The 21,858-nt window shown below is 39.4% G+C and overlaps 2 protein-coding genes across 3 annotated transcripts; one reads left to right on the top strand and one right to left on the bottom strand.

Annotated features, from left to right (window-relative positions):
* Window positions 1-2,493: 2,493 nt before the first annotated feature.
* Window positions 2,494-7,499, bottom strand: LOC146613394 (desmocollin 2-like protein). Of its 2 annotated transcripts, XM_085377904.1 has the most exons (10): window positions 7,375-7,499; window positions 6,479-6,569; window positions 6,162-6,370; window positions 5,965-6,069; window positions 5,470-5,625; window positions 5,075-5,219; window positions 4,833-4,987; window positions 4,597-4,731; window positions 4,265-4,450; window positions 2,494-3,343 (listed from the first exon to the last, which is right to left on the bottom strand). In XM_085377904.1, the coding sequence occupies exons 1-10, from the start codon at window positions 7,411-7,413 to the stop codon at window positions 3,149-3,151; spliced, it is 1,416 nt and encodes a 471-aa protein (XP_085234030.1). In that variant the 5' UTR covers window positions 7,414-7,499; the 3' UTR covers window positions 2,494-3,148. The 2 variants fall into 2 exon arrangements, with proteins under 2 accessions (XP_085234030.1, XP_085234031.1); XM_085377905.1 differs by lacking the exon at window positions 4,265-4,450.
* Window positions 7,500-12,470: 4,971 nt separating this feature from the next.
* dsg2l (desmoglein 2 like) lies at window positions 12,471-20,160 on the top strand. Its single transcript, XM_085378148.1, has 14 exons — window positions 12,471-12,618; window positions 13,080-13,202; window positions 13,849-14,004; window positions 14,081-14,222; window positions 14,338-14,501; window positions 14,770-14,904; window positions 15,037-15,222; window positions 15,312-15,592; window positions 15,699-15,841; window positions 15,938-16,159; window positions 16,415-16,645; window positions 16,935-17,062; window positions 17,155-17,493; window positions 17,598-20,160. Exons 1-14 carry the CDS (start codon window positions 12,565-12,567, stop codon window positions 18,609-18,611), a joined length of 3,318 nt encoding a protein of 1,105 aa, XP_085234274.1. The 5' UTR covers window positions 12,471-12,564; the 3' UTR covers window positions 18,612-20,160.
* The last annotated feature ends 1,698 nt before the right edge of the window (window positions 20,161-21,858 follow it).

Here is a 21,858-nt window from a genome sequence, read left to right as displayed (position 1 = left end):
ACCCTTAAGGGTACAGTCAAAAAAGAAGATTATTATTTCAACCTGAGATTCCTTGCCCTTGGCCCATTTTGTGTGAAGAACATATAAAATATTTTAAGTGGCTTCAAACTCTCACCGACCCACCCAGCCCTCACATGTTTGAGTCCACTGAACCGAAGGGTCATACAAGGCTAGAAGCACTTTCACCCTGTCCTCCTCCTAGATCACCTGCTATTAGCATTTCTGTGTAAATTTGGTCCGTGTGTCTGTGTGAGTGTGTGTGTTTATTGTTCTAAGGTGAATCTACCTTCACATCTCACCTACTATTGTTAAGTTGTTGCCATGGTTTAACTGTTGTAAATTTTAAGATGGTAAACAATACTGAGATATATAATCACAGCCCTAAATACACTCCATTTACTTTATATACAAACTAGTGTGGCTTCAGGGCAGTAACCAGCTAAAATAAACAAAACAGCAATGAACCAGTTAAACCTACTGTGCAATCCTACGACTGACTCCTTATCAAAGTGAAACTGGAAAAATGACAAAACAAACAAAGTCTACACAATCTCTTAGGGCAGCAGATCAGCACGTCCCTGTAAAAAATAAAAAGTAAATGAAAATTGCTGTATGGCAGTTGTAAACCTGAGTTAAGACTTGTATTGATAATAGCAATAACAAATTGAAATTTGGGTAACTGTCAATATTAGAGATATTTTTACCCAGAATCCATTTTGCAGAATATCGACTGCTGGATTTTTATTTGTGTTCTCGATCTTTATTGTCACAGTGTTAATGCCTTTGTGGATGTTTGGTTCTCCAAGCTCACCACTTTTACACTTTAAGAATTTAACGGGCAGTTTCTCAAAACATATTACCTGGAACCCTCCAAACCTCTTCGTTTTGCACAGTCTTTGTTTTTAATAAAATGCTGACTGGACTCGTATGATTCTCCACCAGAAGGACGACAGTTCCTGTTGTTGTCATGGAGCCTGCAATATAACAGTAATGTAGAAAATGTGTACATGTTGGCACACAGGAACAATTGCAATTACGAAGTGTCACCTACAGTGCCTCCTTCTTGATTCCATATTTTTTGCACACATGTCACAATTCCATGTTTCAGATCATCAATGTTGATTTAATGTTCGACAAAGATAATCTGAGTAAATACAATATCCTGTATTTTTTTTTGTTTTGTCTTGTATGTTGTTTTTCATTTATTAAGTGAAATATGTTATCCAAACCTGTCTGGCCCTGTGTGAAAAGGTAATTGCTCCTAAACAAAATAATTGGTTGGGGCAATTATCTTAGCACCAAGAACTGCATGCAGTCAAGCAACTAGAATAACTGGGATTGAGTCTTTCACATCACTGCGGAGAAATTTTGTCCCACTGTTCTTTGCAAAATTGTTTTGATTCAACCACATTCGAGGGTTTTCAGGCATGAATGGCCAATTTCAGTTGAGAAAGCTAAGACTTTGACTAGGTCACTCCAGTCAGAGATGGACTTGTTGATGCGTTTCAGATCATTGTCGTGCTACATAATACAAATGCACTTGAACTTTATGCAACAAAGTGACAAACGGACATTCTCCTTCAGGATTTTCTAGTACAAAGCAGAATTCATGGTTCCATCAATTACAAGAAGGCATCCGGGTCCTGAAGCAGCAAAGGAGCCCCAGACCATCACAGCATGGTCTCACCATATTTGACTGCTGGTATCATGGTTTTTCTGGTTTTTCTTAATTGTGTGTTTGATGCTAGATGTAAAAGAACTTAAACCTTCCAAAAGATACTTTTGTCTCGTCAGTCCATGGAATATTTTCCCCAATGTCTTTCCAGAAGATGTTTTTGGAAAATATGAGATGAGCCTTTGTGATCTTTTTGGTCAGCACTGAGTTTACCTTGGAACTTTCTCATGGATGCCATTTTTACTCAGTCTCTTTCTTATTGTTGACTCATGAACTCTGACCTTAACTGAGGCAAGTGAGGCCTTCGGTTCTTTAATGTTGTTCTGGGTTCTTTTGGGACCTCCTGGATGAGTAGTCGATGGACTCTTGGAGTAATTTTGGTCGGCCAGCAATTCCTGGGAAGATTCACCACTATTCCAGGATTTCTCCAATTGTGAATAACGGCTCTCACCGTGGTTCTCTGGAGTCCCAAAGCCATAGAAATGGCATTGTAAGACTTGCTGCTTCTTTAGGTGGTGAAACAATGTGTAGATTTTTGAGGTTTTTAGCATGCTTTACTTTGTCAGAGAGGGTTCCATTTAACTCTTTAAGACCTACCATAGAACCAAGTCCGTCAGAGCTTATATTATATTTTTACATGTTGTAGAGCCATTTTGGGGAGCATTTCAAGTTGATATACATCAATACAACCATTATAGCCCACATTTTAATAATATGTCTGCATTAAGTGCATAGTAATTACATAAATTGCAAAAATTTAAGAGGCTTATCCCTCAAAACTTTAAATACAAAAAAGTTGCACAAAATAGTTTCCCACCACAGGAAATTTATTTTAAGTGTCTTCATAGTTTTATTTTTGAAATACACCAATTTTTATATACTGCAGGAAAAACGAAAATGAATATTATAATGCAAATTTGCAAAAAAAAATAAACAGCATATGCATCAAAATAAACTGTTTCCAGCAGTGCAATATGAGTCCTCAGCATCCCAGAAACGACACAGAAAGTCATAAAGTCAAACATAACTTAAAAACACCAGTATAGGCTCATAAGGCCCTGATGAGTAAAAAGCTACATTTCTGCAAAATGATGTCACTTTTGGTTTCGGGCAGGTCATGGCGGACATGCGATAGTTTGCGCTGATGGACGTAGGAAGTGTTACGAACAGCTGATCGGCTCGGCAAAGCGTGTTTCTGGAATATTATGTTTTTGTTGCTGCCAGTGCTTTTTATGCAGTTTTTGCAAAGCTATATGTGGAAGGAAACTGTGACCTAGGACAAGCTGATGGCATAAGATGTAAGTACAACTCCTCCGGTTTCATATGCAAAAAAAATTATTGCGCTAGCTTACGTGGTTGCAGTGCTACCGGGATTTAAAAATAGTTAGCAAAACGGAGCGTGCCCGCTCCAACCGGCTTTAAAGGGTTAAGGGATTTGCTGCTCTTCGTCTCAGGATCCGTAGCTATATAAGTTCATATCACTGTGCCATTTGGTGTGTTCTCTTTGACAATGAAGCGGATCGAAGGAGCAGAGAATTCTGGGCCTTCATTGGTGACACTGACATTCACAGGGATGGATTGCCAACTGGCACTGCTGCCATTCAGCGGTGCTTGATTTTGTGCTGTGATCTGAAGCTGCACATTGTTCGTCTTCTCATAATCTAATGGCTGAAAAAAAGAAAGACATTTAAAAGTTCATGAATATAAATTAGTTTTATAAAGGCGGACTTTCCGTTAAATGTGATCCATGATCCATGTAAAATGCTACTACCAACATTACTACAACCATTCGCACTCACATTCACACCTATTGGCAATTTGGATTATCCAATCAACCCATCCCCACAACTTGCATGTCTTTGGACGGTGGGAGGAAGCCGGAGTACCCGGAGAGAACCCACGCAAACATGGGGAGAACATGCAAACTCCACACAGAAAGGCCCCGGCCTGATGGTGGAATTGAACTCAGGACCTTTTTGCTGTGCAGCAACAGTGCTAACCACCTTGCCACCGTGCTGCCCCGTACTAAAACATTTGACAGATTTTCGAGCGCCGTGTACCGCATAAAATCGTTTCGAGGTCAGTAAACACAACCAGAATTCATACATAAGTCCCACAGGATTATAAGGGGCACTGTCGATTTTCAGAAAAATCAAAGGATTGATTTTAAGTGTCCCGTATTTTCCAAAAAACACGGTAATAACGACAGACCAAAAATAGTGCTTTGTTGTGTCTCGGATGGACGAAAGCTAAACCAGTTCCACACCACTGAAGTTGCAGCATTTTTACAAACCAATTCTGGTTCATCCGTTTCATTCAACGATTTGCTTTCGCCGCCATGCTTTTTCCGACGTGTGCGTATGAAAACAAAGGCACTGCGCATGCGCGTTTTACCCATATTCTATCGCGATATTTCATTTTTCTATCGTTGCCCAAAATTATACCGGTATTACCGTGAAGGGTATGATATAGCCCAGCCCTAGCGCCAAATCACAACAACAGTCGCCTCAAGGCGCTTTATATTGTACCGTACAATAATATAAGATTGTTATAATGATAATAACAAATTTAATAAGAAGTCAGTCTCACCTTTGAGACGTACAGAAGCCCTTCATTTGTTTGGGGGTCAGTAACAATCCTGAAATTTCCATTTTCATTTCCTTGAGTAATGACAAACTTTGATATCCAGTTTGGTGTGTTTATCAAATCTTTATCTTGAACTGGAATTCGAAGTAGAAGTTTTTCACTTTCATTCTCTTGCACAGCGACATCATACTAAAACAGTGAGGATGTTATGTTATCAGACAACAAATGTTCTTGAAAATTAAGTACAAAAAAGTCCTTAAAACGATTATTGTTCAACAAATATGATTTCACTTATTCAGCCAGATTACATACTGACAGTTTTTTCAAACACTTACAGATGTTTTCATGAAGGTTGGCGGGTTGTCATTGATGTCACTCAGAACAATTGTTGCTGTTGATGTGGCAACCAGACCACTTGGTGCACCATTCATATCCTGGATTTGTACAACCACCAAATGGTTGTCTGTTAACTTAAAAAGAAATGTTGCAAAATATAATAAGGAGAACATGTCAATGCTATTGTCATTTAAATAAAGTTCACAGGTTTCACTGATGCAGAAGCAGTGCTCACCTCTCTGTCTAGGGTGTTGTTTGTTGTTGTGATGACACCTGTTTCCGCATGAATGGCAAACATGTCTGTTCCAGTTAGGAGTGTATACCTAATCTTCACATGGTCGGTGCCAATTTGGTCTTTGTCGGTTGTATTCACCTTTCCCACCACAGTCCCTGTATTGGAAACCACGATCATTTAGAGCAACTGCACTGAGGCCAAACACCACAGATTTATCTGTTACTCTATTTTGCTTTTCTCACCTACACTACAGTGCTCAGGAACCATAAACTGTAGAAGACCTACAAACTCCGGTGGATTGTCATTTACATCATCTACAACCACTTTCAATGGCAGATTCTCATCTGTCTCCTTGTTTGTGACCGTGTCCCAAGAACGCACCACAAACTATAAACGAAAAAGACAAACGTGTAAGCAAAGTTAAAGGCAAAAACATTATAAGACATATATAAATTGTGTCACTTCCAGGTTTGAGTGAACAATATAAAAAAATGCGTAATAGAGAATCAAAACTCAAAACTAACAAGTTGACAATCTGTCATTATTTTATTTAATGATAAATCGTTCTTTTTGAATGACTGCTGAACAATAATGCAACTGACTAAAAACCTTAAATCATTTTCATGTTCACACTCACACTATATACTGGGAACGCCTCACGGTCCACTGCTTTGAGCAAGAACAGATCCCCTGTGTCTCTGTTCAGGTTGAACACTCCAGTTGGATACTTATCGAATCCTTCTCCTTCGACAGTGTAGAACAATTTATATCTGGCTGAGGTATCTGACACCAGCTACAGGAAAAACCAAATAAAACACACATATTAAAGAAAACAAAAACAACAAAAATTCTGTTATTCAATTTTCATAAAGCAGCCTACTGTGAGCTCTTTCAGCTCGTAGCGTTTTTAAATAGATCAAAACTGTAGACAGTTCCCAATCTGACATGCTGGTAATGTAACTTAAAAAAGAACATCAAAGGAAATAATCACTGAATTTAATTAACAGGTGTGACTCCTGAAATAATCAGATAATTTGAGGGGGGAAGTGAGAAAAGAGAACAATGTGTACTGAAAATAAACATTTGAATAGCACAGTGCTTATAAATGATATGAATTATACATTTAATTTACCCTTTCAATTAGTTTTGGATAGGGTCCTACGTAATTCTCCACTACGGTGAGGTTCGGAGGTGCCCAGCGTCTTTTAGACCGAATCAGGAATCCTTGGCCTCGTTGCTGTGACATTCCAACAAGTCAGGATATGTTAGAAAAAAACGCATCGTGCTTTCTGAGCTGTATAAACGGCTCACAATATGCAGTTGTCTTACATGTTTTGTCGGCATTGTACTGCGGACAAGGTGAACTTTCATCTTACTTTCCGGTCTACTATTGTCCTGAGCGCACACAAAAAATGTCCGTCCTCTTTCTGCCACTGAGACAGACGTTAAAGCTACCACTGCTCCATTACTGTTTATTGTAAAACTCGGGTCCTTCACAGTTAACAGCGTTGATTTGGCATCACAGCCGACGGTTTCAACTGAAAACCGAGAAAGGGAAAGTTAAAAAGAGCCATAAAACACAAAACAGTCGGCCTACAACACTTTTTCAAAAAAAAAAAAAAAAAAAAAAGTAAGCAGAGCAGCACCTTTTGCTACTTGGTATTCAGGTGGAATTGTTTCAGGTACAATTACGTAGAGAGACCTCGGGAGAGAGCACGACTCCACACAGGACAGGATCTGAAGGTGAAAGTGAGTTTCAAACTGGCTTGTCGCATTTAAATGTTGTTAATGCTTCTGGGCATTAACATTTTTGCTATAGCAAACAGCACTGACAGAAGTAACAGACAGCAAGCATTAAGAGAAATGTATTGTAGGCGAGACTGAGGATGACTGCAGCCCTTTGTGTATATGCAATTACAGCTCACAGAATATTTGTGCTGGGATTGTTACATATTGACATTAAAAATAGCCTTGTGTATCAACTACAAATTGGCAATATTTATCAGTATATCACAATTATAATTCAGTTCATTTCCCTCTCACAGCGATAATGCTTTTATCACCGACTGTCTTGAAAAGCTGAAAAATGAGTAGTACAGGGAAAATGTAGTTATTTGTTATCCGTAGGATAGCTTTAACACTTTTTAATATGATTTTACAATCCTCCCTACCCCAGTCATGCATACTTAAAACTAGTTGTAGCAGTATAGTGGTTTAAAGTTAGCATAGTTGGAATGCCTTAAATTTTACCTAAGACGTGGCTCTTTAAAAGAATACAGGTTACACGACTTAACAAGTATCAGTACTAATCAAAGTAGACAAGTGATGAAATAAAATACTGGAAATCATCGATTTTACTGTAAACTCTGAATTCTTCTTCACACAGCTTTGCAATTTCACTTGCAAGGTCAGAGTGAGTTTTCGTACATGGAACTAATTACATGTTAGGTAATCCCTACTTACTTAGCTTTTGCGTTGAACCTTTGTTATAATACCCATGGTCATCCCTAACAGTGGAATAAAGAAAACTAGAAACACTTACCAACATTAGGCAGGTGCTGGAAATAAAACATTTTGCCATTTTTGAATAAAAAACAAGGAGCTTTGTCACTTGTCTGTGCCCCCGCTTCTAACAGGTGGTCATTTATCAGCTGCAGTATCTGTTGCAACAAGTGAAATTTCAAACAAGCACAGTACCTTTGGACTGTGCTCCTCATTGCCAACTGTGAAAAACAACTCCTCCCAAAAGTTCCAAATATTTTTACGATATATATATATATATAGTTTTTTCCCTGAAACATTACTCTTTTACTGCAATACACAACTAAAAATGTAATTTTCCCTTGCTACAAAAACACGTGAGACATGTTGCATTTATCAAAGTGACCAGGTCTCCAAAAAAGTAAATGTGAGCCAAACACTGTATTTGTGTCTGCCAATGTGGGACATGTCAGAAATGACAGGGGGTGGACAGTTTGGTGTCCAAATTAAAAAATAAAAAGGATATATATAAATGTACCAGTATACCAGATTTGTATTTAGCATGTAAAGGTCAAATAAACGATGGTCAACTCCTTTGCTAAGTAAGGGTAAAGTGAATTTGTTCTTGTGGTCTCATTTGATACTCTTTATATACCCCTCTATTTTTTTCTAGTTGCTTAACTGTCTGGGAACCATCATTGGACTTCAATATGCATCCATAGACTATCAGTGTACTTCTTTTCTTGGTCTCATCCTCCCCACATGCTGTTTAAACCAGTGTTCTGTGTTTCCCCTTTAATTTCCCAGTTTGGTGTCTTTGTTTCATATTTTCTGTAAGCTCCAGCAGTAAAGCTGTGTTTTTTTAGTTTAGTTCTGCTTCTGAGTCTTGCATTTGGATCCATATTATACAAAGCAGGACACTGTTGACAGTGCAGTTACATCAGATCACCCCATGCATTTTGCATATGAATGCATCAGTACAAAGCAATAGTAATGGTCTTATAACACTATGGCATGCTACAAGTATAGGCGCTTGAAGAAATACTGGTCTGTCTGCTTGTTTGTGGTGGCTTATCTCAGGTCTACACAGAGACTGACCCCTGCTTGCTCCTCCTCTCTTGACTGCAGCTCTACTGTGTAGGAGGAACAAACTTGAGCTCCACTCTGAACACCACAGGAATTTGATCTGAATGAAGCCTGGTGTGGGGGAGACTGTGTAACCACAGCGAAACACTCATTATCTCTATAAACTGTTGATAAAAGTAAAGCAGCAGAAACACTGGCCCTACGTCATTTAAAATACGTCCAGTTCAGAAATACTCTACTGGCTTGACCTTGTTTATGAAAGCATTTTGAAGGCAGGATATATGGGCCTGCAACAGGAAAGGTGAGAAAAATGTCAGGAAGACTTTTGGTGGGAGTCATGGGCGTGGACATAATGAAAGTGCTTACCGCTTTAACGCTTTACCAGCAAATGCAAAACAGACACAGCAAAATACCATGTGATTTTATTATATAAAAAAAAAGGTTAATTATCACTGTGCTCAGGCTTCTGTGTGTTTACAGAATTTAGAGTCTAAGCGAGCCTGTGTGGAAGAAACCTATTGTACTTTTGGTTATTCAGCCGGTCTCCCTATTTCTGACTACTTTTTCCCTACAGTATCCTGGTAAGATTAGTCATAACAGATGTTTTTACATTCTAAAATAACCAACTTTTTGCTTTTGCTGAGTTGTGCAGTTTGGAGAAACCGAAAATGTGAACTTTCTCTGAAATATTTTCAGCCATTTTTCTCACTTCCGATTAAATTCACCCAGTGTCTTTTCTGTCATTAAAACATGTCTTCATCCAGTTAGCTCTTCTAGTTTGAACACGTCAATTGCAAAATGATGACGAAGAAATCTCCTTGTTTGTTTGCCAGGATTCCACCCAAATGCTGCAGGGCTGAGACCAAATGTTTTGAGAAGCAAAGTTTTAAAGGTACCGAGTGCTAGCACTAATTGAACAGCTCACTTTGCAACAGTGACACACATGTCCCCGAGGTAAGAAAGTTCTTCAATCCACCTAAAACACCTACCACACCCAGCTTTCATCACCCTTTGGATGAGTGCCAAATGAGGCATTCACGTCATGTGTAGGAGAGAAGTATTCAGGTGAAACTAGGTGGAGGATTGAATCACTAATACTAGTGTATTATTACTAACAACTGTTTGGGAGTGTGTGCTGGACAAACTGAAGAATGTGAGGTGTCATAATCAAAAATGTTCCTCAAAGACTGTCACATGTGTCTGCTTAAAAAGTTGAACTAGCCTTTGTTCATAAGGACTACTAAATTAAACAATTATTTGGTCATTATCTAAGATAGAACCTTTATTAGCAGGTATTAGCACCCTCAGACTTTTTATGATGTTTTTTGTCATAAATCATGACACAATCGAAACCATCCACCTCTGTGTTGTGTTTTTAAATGCTCACCAAGAAAGGTATTACATAAATTTTAGTCTTAATTAAAAGAAAGAAAGAAAGATTTTTGTAATTTTTGTTTTGTAATTCCAGTATTATCAGAAACATGTCTGATTCATTCGTTAATGCAAAATAAGTAATCCGATTAAATTCCCATTGTACTGTCGCAACACGCCTTGACCATTCAGGATAAACCTTGCGTGTAGCCTGGCAACCAAACTGTGAGTGTGCCAACAGCTAGTCGAGCTGGGAACCCAGAAACTAGCGGTGCACTCTTTAGGAATTTCACGGGCACTGGTAAAGTTTTTCATATAAGTGGGAAAGCACGATAGCCAAAAGGACTGTGATACATTTTTAGGTGCACAAAAAAGGAAAGAAAATAAAAAAGAATGTAGTGTGGAAGTGGAAATGTAAAATTGCAGTTTTAGATGGTCAAACGTGAATAGTTTGGATTCACGCGGTCCATTTTGGAGACTTTCATATTGTTTTTCATAACAAACAATGGGCTGCTCGGAGATATTACAGACCAGAACAAAATGGACATAGGACTCCACCTTTCTCCGCCTGCTATCAGCAGTCATGAGCAGAGGCGGAGCCAGACATTTGAAACACCCGGGGCTTAGCCCTGAAGGGTAGTATGCATGTGGATTTTTTTTCTTTTTTCTTTTTTTGGGGGAGGGGGGGGGGGGGGGGTGTAGAAATGACTGAAAGATTAATTGGCTCTGTTTTGAGTTTTGTTCAAAAAAGAATGACTTCATATAGGGAAAAAAAGATATCACATATACAGGACACCTTAAACTAGTTTTTTAATTAAGCAGCAAGGCAGAACAAGGTCAGGGCTGCATCAAGACACGAGGACTAAACCCCAATTCAACCAGACCCAGAACTGATCTGGAATTAAAACAGGACTACAAGAGTTCAAAATCAGGACTACTTAGGATTTAACCAAGACAGAACCAGAATCAGAACTAGATGATAGTAGCACTAAAAATCATCATAGACCTGCACTACACTTATTTTTTAATTCTACCAAAGTACACTATGTAGATTCACAAAAGTTTATATAATTATTTAGCCTTGTTGTGCAAACAAGCCTGCATAACTTAATAAATATAGAATTTGAAAAATAACAAACCTAAAAAGAAACACTAGGTACGAGATACATGAGTACCTATGATACGGTGATACTTTTGGTAAACAACCATTTGACTAACATGTGTGTCTCACCTGCTCTTGTTCATCTCTGTTCTGTCCTGTCTCCTCTCTCTCCCTCTCTGTTCCTCTCTCTCCCTCTTTGTGCTGACAATCATCAAATATACAGTTGAAACCAGATATTTACAAACTCTTCAGATAAAAACACAACACTTTTATAATTGTAACATCAAATCAGACTAAATGTTTATTTTTTTAGATTGATAAATATAAAAAACATATTTGTTAACTTTAAGAGTAAAGAGAGAAACTATCTGTATTTCTTAATTGCAAATGGCACCAAATTGTATTCAAACTGAGCCACACTTATGGAGCTCCACAATTCTTTTCCTGGTGTTTTGGTTGATATCTCTTAATTTTCCCATTTCAAAGAAACAGGCTCTGTGTTTTGCCTTATATGCATCCACAGCTGTGCCACCAGTTTACTCACATGGACTCTACTAACCTATCAGAAGCTTCTTCAGCTCAGAATGGAATCATCTGGTTTTCTTATTAATTAACAAACTTAGTGTATATGTACTCTTAAATTTGATGAAAGTGATAAAAAATAGAAGCTCTGTCTCTCTTTATTCTGACATTTAACTAATTCAAAAGATATTTCAATATTTATCTAAAACAAAAGTTTACTCTAAATTGATGTTGTACAGAAAAAATGTTTTATGTTTTCTCCCTAAAGTGTATGTAAATATCTGGTTACAAATGTGAATATCCTGCTGTGTACTGAAATCCCTCTTGTTTTGCATAGAAATATACTGAACAACATACAAAGCATAATATATAAAATAACATTTACCTGAGTTTTTTCTTTGAAAGAAGCCTCTAATGTCCATTCTTATATTTCAGTACATAACTGAAACTGATTTAGTCGGGGAGGGTAAGAACTGAAAATATGAAATAAACACACGTAAGATAAGACTCTATTAAAAAAAAAAAAAGCATTTGTTCGGCTTTTCATTTCGCCATTTGTTGATTCACTTGAAGAGCAAGTAACGTAATATTGGTCAAGTGATCAGTTTGATATCAATCTTTCGTGATTCACCGTCATTTGTACGGTATGAATGGTTTGCTTTGGTACCTGGTCAAACTTAAGCTCTCCTTAGTATGGCTGGCTCCGTTACTCCAACAGCGCACTCACAGGCACAAGAGCACCTGGCTGCAGCCCCGCCCCCTCGCTCAGTTGCTTAGTGCCTGAGCTCGGATCATACCAATATCAGGGGGGATTCACGCACAGTCGTAAATTCCCACTGTGTGCATTATGTGCTTCGAATATTGTGTGTACTTTTTGTTTTATACAGTTGTCAGCCAGGCATCTAACTATGAAAAAATTACACTCCAAAAGACCCCGGGCTTCTGACAAAACAACCCGGGCTTAAGCCCAGTAAGCCACCCCCACGCTCCGCCCCTGGTCATGAGTAACCTGAGTGGGGGGGGGAAGAACCGCCCAGCGCTGTAAAACTTCGTCCTACCCCTCGGACGGTCAAAGTGTAAACGCAGTTAACAATAGGCTGCAGATGCAGTCAAACTGAAGCCGAACTCTTACTCGAGGATTGACAACGTTTTGTTTTATTTCTAGACGCGATGGGATCACTACTGAAAAGCAGCATTTTTATTCTCCTGGCGTTCTTTCAAGCTGTAAGTAACACATTCAGTACGTGCAATGTATTGCTACGCATTTAGTGTCGAATGGAGAAAAGCGGATCTATACAGGTGTGGCTCTGGCTTGTGGTGTGTATGTGAGCGCTAAAGATGCCGAAGATGATATGTCCTTAATCTTCCTGTTAAAAAAGAGAAAGAAAAAAAGAGAAGCGTTTTCATCACTTTTATCACTTTTATTCGAAAGTCACAGGACAGTTCATTTGGTTTATTTCGCCATACGGGACGTGGGAGGAAAGTTTCGGGGAACAAAGTCTTAATCAGGTCCACTTGTAAGGCAGACGTAATGATTACATTATTAGATATTCTGCTACATCATAACACAGTGGGAATAATGTGCAGCAAGTGGGGTGGACTTCACATTAGATAGATAGATAGATAGATAGATAGATAGATTTGTATAATAATGTCCCTTTTCCTCGCTTTTTGTTCATTTGCAGCTTGTTCCTGTGGGAGCAGAAGGAAATGGACGACTGCTGCACAGGCAGAAGAGACACTGGATCGCACCGCCCCGAAAGCTAATTGAGAACTATGATTACACCGGCCTTGATTGCATTGCTAGAGTGTGTATTTATTTTCTGAAGAATTCCATTGTAAAATTAATGTTTTTCATCTTACAAATATAAATATACATATTTATATGTATATTATTTTCCACAGTCATACAAATATATTTTTTTATGCTGGCAAAGCAACAGTTTAATGTGTTTTAATGTATTTTACTGTGTGAAACAAATCATTTTCAAAAGCTGCATGTCCTTCAGCCACCTTTGCTTTTCACTTACTTGCCTTTAACAAGCATATGTGAGAGTTGCTTCAGAGGCAGACACTGGCAGACTGCCATGTTCATAATGAGTCAGTTCAGACACAGAGACAAATGACAGATACTGCTTTGTGTGCTGCTTTTTTTTACACAACCCTGTTTATTGTTCTAAAGTGTATTAATCTTCATAACTCACCTACTAATGTTAAGTAACGGCAGAGTTTAACTGATGTATGCACAGATGGTCTCAAAGCAGTCTGAATGAGAACCTGCAATATTTGTCATGCTTATATTTATCATAAATATATTCTACTATAATTATGATTTTAAAAATACAACTTTTTAAATATATGGTATAATATGTTCAGTAAATGTTTTCTTACGTTGTTAACTGAAGGTTTTGGCCTTCCAGATGGATTCATTCTGTTTGTGTATCTGAATTTCAGATTCGCTCTGATAAGGACGAGTATGCGAAGATGCTCTACTATATAACAGGGCCTGGCGCTGACCAGGACCCTATTGGTAGATTTCGTATTAACCATAGCACCGGCTGTTTGAGAGTCTATTCCATTCTGGATCGAGAGGAGATTGCCTTCTATCGTGTAAGAGTCAAATCCTCTTTATAAAGAGCCATGAGTTACAAAGTGAATCAGTTTTTAATACAGTTGTGCTTTATAGTTAAGAGGTGTGGCAAGATACACCAATGGGACCCAGGCTGAAAACTACATTGACCTTAATATCACCGTTGATGATGAGAATGACAACGCGCCAGTCATTCAATTACAGCAATTTGGATATGTCAATGAATCTAGTCGATCAGGTATGTTAAGATTTGTTTGTGTCTTTTTTTATTTGATGGATCACAAAAACAATCCTGTCCTTAACTGAATTCATTTACCGGAGTTGCTATTTTTCATTTACCTTCGATTTCCTAGGTGTTGTTATCATGAAAATAATCGCTACTGATGCCGATGATGAGAGAACAGAGAATGCCCAGCTCTCATACAGCATTGTTGAGCAGGCTAACACAGCTGGGTTGTTCTGGATGAACTCTCGCACTGGAGAGCTCATGGTTCAAAGTACCTCACTGGATCGGGAGGTGAGCTCATTTATGACCTTTTAGGTATTGTGAAAATCATCTTGTGCCTCTACAATTATTTAATGGAAAAGCTTGCAACTCACAAGACTGTAGTCAAATCAGTAACAGTATGTAGATTTTGTCACAGCCCCCAAGTTCATCGTTATAGTACGACCTCATATTATAAACGTAATTTGTAAGAAATTAGTCAAATTTTATTCACCACACTGCATGTACATATTCCAACATATTCATCTGTGAAATAATCATTTCTAACTTTTGTTTTTAGAAACAAGATACATATAAGTTAATGATTAAAGTCTGTGATTTAAATGGACGCCCAGGAGGACTAACGTCAACTGGAGAAGTTGAGATCCGACTTCTCGACATAAATGACAACATTCCAACGCTGGAAAAAGAAATAGTAGGTCTTCCACCTTTACCACATCCAGCCCATCTATTCTTGTGTAAAGTTTTTCTTGTTTTTTGTTTTCATAGTGGTCAACAGTAAGCTTTTTTCAAAAACAGTTGTTGTTCATGTGCACTTTATTTGCAGTATGAAGGGCGTATTGAAGAGAACACTGTCGGTGTGGAAGTTATGAGGATAAAAGCCATTGATATGGACCTAATTCACACAGACAACTGGCTGGCTGCTTTCCAAATTGTTTCAGGCAATGAGGGAGGTTATTTCGATATCACTACGGATGAAAAAACCAATGAGGGAATTATCATGGTTCGGAAGGTAAAGAGTGCTGTGTAAATTAGAGGTAAAAGGAAAAATGTGTTTCGACCAGAAGAGTCAAAATTCATGGATTACCCTTTTATATACAGGCTCTCGACTATGAGGAACTGAAGGTGATGAACTTGCGTGTCATGGTTTCCAACAAAGCAGCGTATAATTTTGGCAGCAGTCAGTCTGTGACAGGGGCAACAGGTATCAAAACCTACCCAGTCACAATTAATGTGGTCAATCAGAAGGAGGGACCTCGTTTCCAACCAAGTGTAAAAGTGGTGACTGTCTCAGAGGAGTACACATCCACCTCCCTCAGCAAAATCATAACTAATTACGCTGCTATTGACACTGACACACAAAAGATTGCCACCAACGTGAGGTACAGTTAAACTGAAAGTGTCGCCTGCGCATATATCAACCGATTCTTACACTGAATATGAAAAGTTTATTTTTGTTCTTACATTAATTTACGTGTGTTCTTCAAGGTATGCCAAACACCGTGACATTGACAACTGGTTGATTATCGATGAAAAGACAGCAGACATCAGGCTGAGTAAACTCCCTGACCGAGAGTCCGTGCACTTGATCAATGGAACATATTACGCAGAAATTATATGCATCAGCAATGGTGAGTTCTGTTAACACGGCAGCAAACATCAGTCTAATCAGGAGTAATATCGTACCCAACAGATTAATATTGATCTTACATTCCACTGGCTTTCAGATCTGCCCTCAAAAACTGCTACGGGGACCATAGCTATTCAGGTGGAGGACTTCAATGATCACTGCCCAAGACTGACCTCTAAAACTCAGACCATGTGCCTTCAGGATAGCGTGATCTATGTCACTGCTGTAGATGAAGACCACTTCCCCAATTCATCACCATTTGAATTTACTGTGGTTGAAGAGAGCACCACAGGGAAGTGGAGAGTGGAGCATTTTAATGGTAATGCCATGTAAACAATCACTGTACGGCAAAATCCAGCAAACGCTTGTTAGATCAACCGTCTGAGCTTCCTTTGAGAGTAAAGGCATTTATGGACAAATTGTATATTGTGTTTTAGAAAAAAAATTGTTTCTTGCTATTTTTTTAAGCATTTATTTTGAGTGTTATCCATGTGCACTTCCTTACACATTGCAAGACAAAAACTAAACACTTTGTGCAGTATTTTTTTCTTAATTTACTAATTTATTTCTTCAGAAACTACAGTCATTCTGCGAGAAGAAAACTATGTGTGGCCTGGCGTCCACAAAGTGACACTGAAGATCACAGACCAGCAGGGAAAGTCATGTGCTGATGCTCAGATAATAGATTTGACTGTATGTACCTGCAATAAAAACACCAAATCCTGTGTGTCGCGCTCTACGTCGACTGCAACTTTTGGAGCTGCGGGTATTCTGCTGATGTTGCTGGGACTGCTGCTGCTGCTTTGTGAGTAGAGCCCTTGTTTGAGGATTTTACTCTTCCTATTTTATGGGGGGGGGGGTGTTCTCCATACTTTCACTTAAAAGGTTGCCTAATCGTACATGTTGTAGCAGGCCTAGAGAGACTGACTAATGTGAGTAGTTGTGTCACGCACAGATGCCGGTTTTTTCATAAATACATTCCTTTCCTGTTAAATCTGTTTATTCAGTTAAAGTAATTCATTGATTATTGGACTTAATTTGACCTAATCAGTCGAGCCTATTTTGATCTAGTGGAAAATGTGCCTGTTTTTCAGTGGTGCCTCTCCTGTTGCTCTTCTGCCTGTGTGGGAGTACAGCGGCTATCGGCGATTTCAAGTCTATTCCATACGACACAAAGCAACAGCTGATCTCATATCACACTGAGGGACAGGGAGAAGACAAGGTATTACTGTAGTTTTGATGTGTGCAGGCACCTTCAACTCTGAACGTTTGATAATCAAATTTATCTGACTGGATCCCACACTTCTCTTGCAGGAGGTTCCTCTTATGCATGTCCCAGTGGAGGTTGATGGTGGTGCAGTGACTAAGGATGTCAACATGTTTGAGGGACATGGATACTTTGGAGGGCTGGCTGAGTTAGGAGGAGGAGCAGGTGGAAGAGGGCCCTATAAAGGCAGTGCTATATACACATCCAATATGACAGCTGACAACATGAACCTGTACAACCAGTACAAATACTCCAGTGGACAGAATATGGACTTCCTGAATACAGGAACGATGGCCAGACAAGATATGAATTTCTCTCAATACAGAGGTGGGGCATGGGATGGCATAGCTCTATCTGAGGAATTTCTATGGGACTACTATTCAAGAGTAAGTGATCCCTAAGTTAAGTTGAAATTGCAGTCTTTCAGGTCAGATAAAGACATTATGTCTGAAGCTGTAATATATTCTTTTTCATCCCCACTTCTTTGCAGAAATCCGATCATGCTGCACAGCAACCTCAGGTGAAGGACAGTATGCTGATCTACAACTATGAGGGACAAGAGTCGCTGGCAGGTTCTGTAGGCTGCTGCAGCCTTCTTGAAAATGATGATGATCTTGCATTCCTTAATGACCTCGGGCCTAAATTCAAAACCCTGGCTGAGATTTGCCAGGGGTCAACCATGGTCACTGAATCTGTAGATGTGGCAGTTTCTTCCACTCCAGTCAGACCCGTCTCTCCTTTCAGGCCTTCCACATCCACACACACACATGTCCGTAGTCACACAGAAACCATCAGGGACAGGGATCGCGTCAATATTAACACCCTAAATACCTCCAATGTATCATCCGGCTCTTCTACCGTTATCCAGGAGGAACGTATCACTGGGAGAGCACAGAGTTCAGCAACTCTTCCCAATGTACACGTCCAGGACAACATAGTGATTCCCAGTCAGACACTGCTCATACAGCAACCTGCTATGTACTATGCTGCTACGCCCATGTACGTAGTCGAGTCCAAGCCCCAAGTAATGCTTGTGGCAGGAGGCACGCAGCAGGCAGTGGGTTCAGTAGGCCAAGCTGGGCTAGGTCATGGGCTGGTGCAAGTTGGTGGCCTCCAAAGTTCCCAGGGTGTGGTACTTGTCGATAGACAGGGAGGAATGGGTGAAGCAACAGGGCAGGCAGCACAAGGACTTTCACGAGGAACCATCTCCAGGTCTAGACAACTATTAGTGGTGGAGAATGGATCCTCAGGAGGGGAGCAAGGTGTGCATTTAGCGCAGGGCGTTGTGCAGACTGGACAAAGGTCTGCAGAGCAGGGCTTTGAAGTCCGAAGTGTGCCAGTGAAAGCTCAGGGTTTTTCAGTGGGGTCGCACAGTTCTCTAGGGTCAAATGAGGAAGCTAAGCTGACAGTCACACCCAAGTCACATGGGACCAAGAGAGTGGTTGTGCAGCAGAAAAAGGTCTTGGTGACAGAGAGAAATTTGGAGTCTAGTTCAAGAGCTTAGAGCAACCATTTTCTGTAGCCTCGCTACAAATATTACTCCTGTTTTGACATGTAATGATATACTGACTGGACTGGAATGTACTACAGTACATCAACATGCTGTATTTCTATTAATGCAGATTATTAATTGCGTTATAAACTGGAGTTTGGTCTGCTTGACCTAAAGTCTTATACTGTAGGTTCTCATCCACCGACCTGAGAAGTTAGTATGTAATACAGACTGTAAGGTGCACTTAGCCATCAGAGGCTGGAATTTCAAACTGAAACTAGTTAAAATAACATCTCCTCTTTTTCTATACCAAGCTTGTATTTGTTTTGAATGATATGTCAAAATTCAGTTCTGTCAACAGCAGGGGAATACAATACAGTGTTGACTATAGAGAGGAAAAAAAAAGGGTAACATTTCTACACAGTCTTACATGACTTGTGTTATTAGAACCCAACCGAGGGAAAAAAAAACAAAACACTGAGTGCACTTAACAGACCTATATGTGCTACATTTTTTCAGGTACAAAACGAATATGGCTTCGGGGCAGTAAAACAACTAGTCCTAAACCAGTTTTACGTAAACTTTACTTTCTCTTTTTAAAGGACACAAAGTAAAAACAAGTCTACACCCTTACCTTGGGCAGCAATAGCTGTCAGATCATTGCATCTCCTGTCTATTCAGCCTGCCAAGCTGCTATAGGAGCAGGAACTGCTGCACTGTTTTTAAGTGGTTACGGTACTGAATTAGTCAATAGCCAGAAATCACATGCATGAACTTGATATTCAATTAAAGCGCAACAGATAGGTCTAAACAGATACGTCCACACCAAAAAAAACACAACGTGAGCGCTATAAATCATAGTAAAGCCTTTTTGCAATGAAAATTCCCACACAAGAGTGTTCTCTGCTTAGCGATAATTTTTTAACATATAATGTATATATAATTAGTCTTCAAACGAACACGGTTTTTCGCAGAGGGAGAGGCTGTAGATTTTTCATTTATCTTTAAAGGCTGTCAATATTAGATTTATTGCACAGACTGATGTATTATTTTAGTGTGTTGTGATTTTTAAGGTGCTTAATTTGTACATTGGTATATTTGTTTAGCCATGACTAAAGTTGTCGTGCTAACTGTTAGATCGTTCGCCTACTTCATAATGTGTTCAGAAGCTGTACAGAAACTAGATAAATACTGAGTGTGCTCAAATAACACATCCTCTATTTGAATTGTTGCACTATTTTTATATTTTTCCTGAAAGTATGCATTTTATATATATATATATATATATATAAGTATTAATTCCATGAGATCTAAGTGCCAAAGCTGAAGAAATGTGTTTTGTGGGATCATTACCAGATTGATTTTGTGTGTGTGTGGCTGTGTGTGTGTGTAATGGGATGGGATGAGCTTGCCAGTTTAATGCTGCTGTTCTTGCTACTGACCTGTATTTTTAAACCTGCTTTCTAAAATGCTGTAAGAATATAGCAGTGCAGTGCTAATCCACGGGGATAATGAAGATGTTTTTATTTTAAGGGGTTTTTCAACTTGTATCACAATAAACTCAAACAGAAAAGAATCTGCTTGACACTTTTTACTTTCTGATTTCACACATGACACGATTTATCGTACATCTTTGAGTTAAAAAAAAGTTAAGAACTATGTTTCAGAAATTACTTGCATATCACCCTAACTGTTCTTTTTACAACATTATAAGCTTTTGGATGTCATGTGATATGCAAAATTATACTATTTGCCAGATAGAATGAAAATGAGCATTAATTGGTATTTCATTGTTATTGTTAAGTTATTTATATAAACATATTTGTAATATATTTTATTATATATTTCATATATAAACAATTTAGTTTCAGATTCTTTGGTTACATTTGAAAATGTTTATACAATAGTAAACATAAATGGAAGTCCTTATTTAAATCTGACCATAAGCTGATATAATATTTCTACATAGTTTGTTAATTGAAAGAGACAGTGTATGTAAAGCAATTCTTCAAAGTTAAAAACTTTTTTTTCCCAATAATGTGTTTTAAGCATATGGCTTGGTGATCACCAACAAATTAACTGCATATTTGCATGTCAACTAAAACATGCCACAGGTAGAGACGTTAAACTGTCTATCTCCACCCACCACCACTTCCCCTGCCGGTGGCGGACTCCCTCAGGTGTCGGTGCGTTGGTGGTTCTTTGTGTCTGGGGGTGGGCGTCCGGGTACACACCGGCTCACTCCTTGGCGGCCGCTTGTCGGGGCCTGGGGCCTGGGGCTCGCTCGGGCCCCTTTGGAGGTGGGGTGCCCCCGGCCTCTCGGCCTGGGGCTCGGTCACTCAGGCACAGCTGGGGGCCGGCGGAGCTCACGGGCGCGTCACTGCAACTCCCCCTGACTTCTGCTCCGCGGCTGCTGGGCGAGCCCTCACCTGGGACTCTCCTCAGCTCTTACTGGAACAGTGGCGCGGCTGCCCCTCTGTTGGTCTTCCATGGTCTCTTGTGTTCTGGGGGCCTCTGGATGTCTGGAGTTTTGATCTCCTCCATACCCGCTTCACACCCTGGAGGACGGGGCTGTGGCCCCCCCACACTCCCTAGCAGATCATCACATGGAGAAACCTTTGGAATGCAAGCATGCTGATCCACACAGGTATGCACACATGGGTATTCACAGACGCGGACTAAAGCTTTCTTGGCTGCTACCTCAAAGCACACTGTGCGCTGTCTATCTTGCATGCTGCACAATATCGTTTATTATTTAGTAAATATTGATATCTATGACTAGCTAGTTTATTGTGATGGTGCTTTGTTTTCTCTATTATTATGTTGCTCTTTTTTGTTTGCTGTCTCCTCTGTTTGTTTTTTTTGTTTGTTTGTTTTTTTTCTCCATACAGGTGACCCAGGAGGTCTTTTTTTTTTTCTCTCTCTTCCCCCCCCTTCTCACCGTCTCTTCTCCCCTTTGGTTTTCTTTCTTTCTCTCCCCCTCTTTCTCTCATTCATTCCCCCTGTCCTATTTATTAAAAAAAAAAAAAAAAAGACAAAGGATGAACTGAAGCTCTGCCATCACGTAATGTCGCATACTGCTGTTTCTGATGTCATTTAGAAAAGAAAAAAAAAAAAAAAAAAAAAAAAAAAAAGAGACGTTAAACTGTAAGCATTAGCTTCAGGGTTTTCCAACCCGACAGGAGTGTTTCTGCATAGAAGGGATACAACAGGTTTCTCTGTGGTTGACTGACAAAGGTTCATTCATGCTTCACATAAA

This window comes from Diplotaxodon limnothrissa, linkage group LG18, assembly GCF_057381915.1.
Source record: "Diplotaxodon limnothrissa isolate DT_005_m linkage group LG18, D_limnothrissa_male_GT1.1, whole genome shotgun sequence".
Lineage (NCBI taxonomy): Eukaryota > Metazoa > Chordata > Actinopteri > Cichliformes > Cichlidae > Diplotaxodon > Diplotaxodon limnothrissa.
This window is presented reverse-complemented; position numbering and strand designations above follow the sequence as displayed.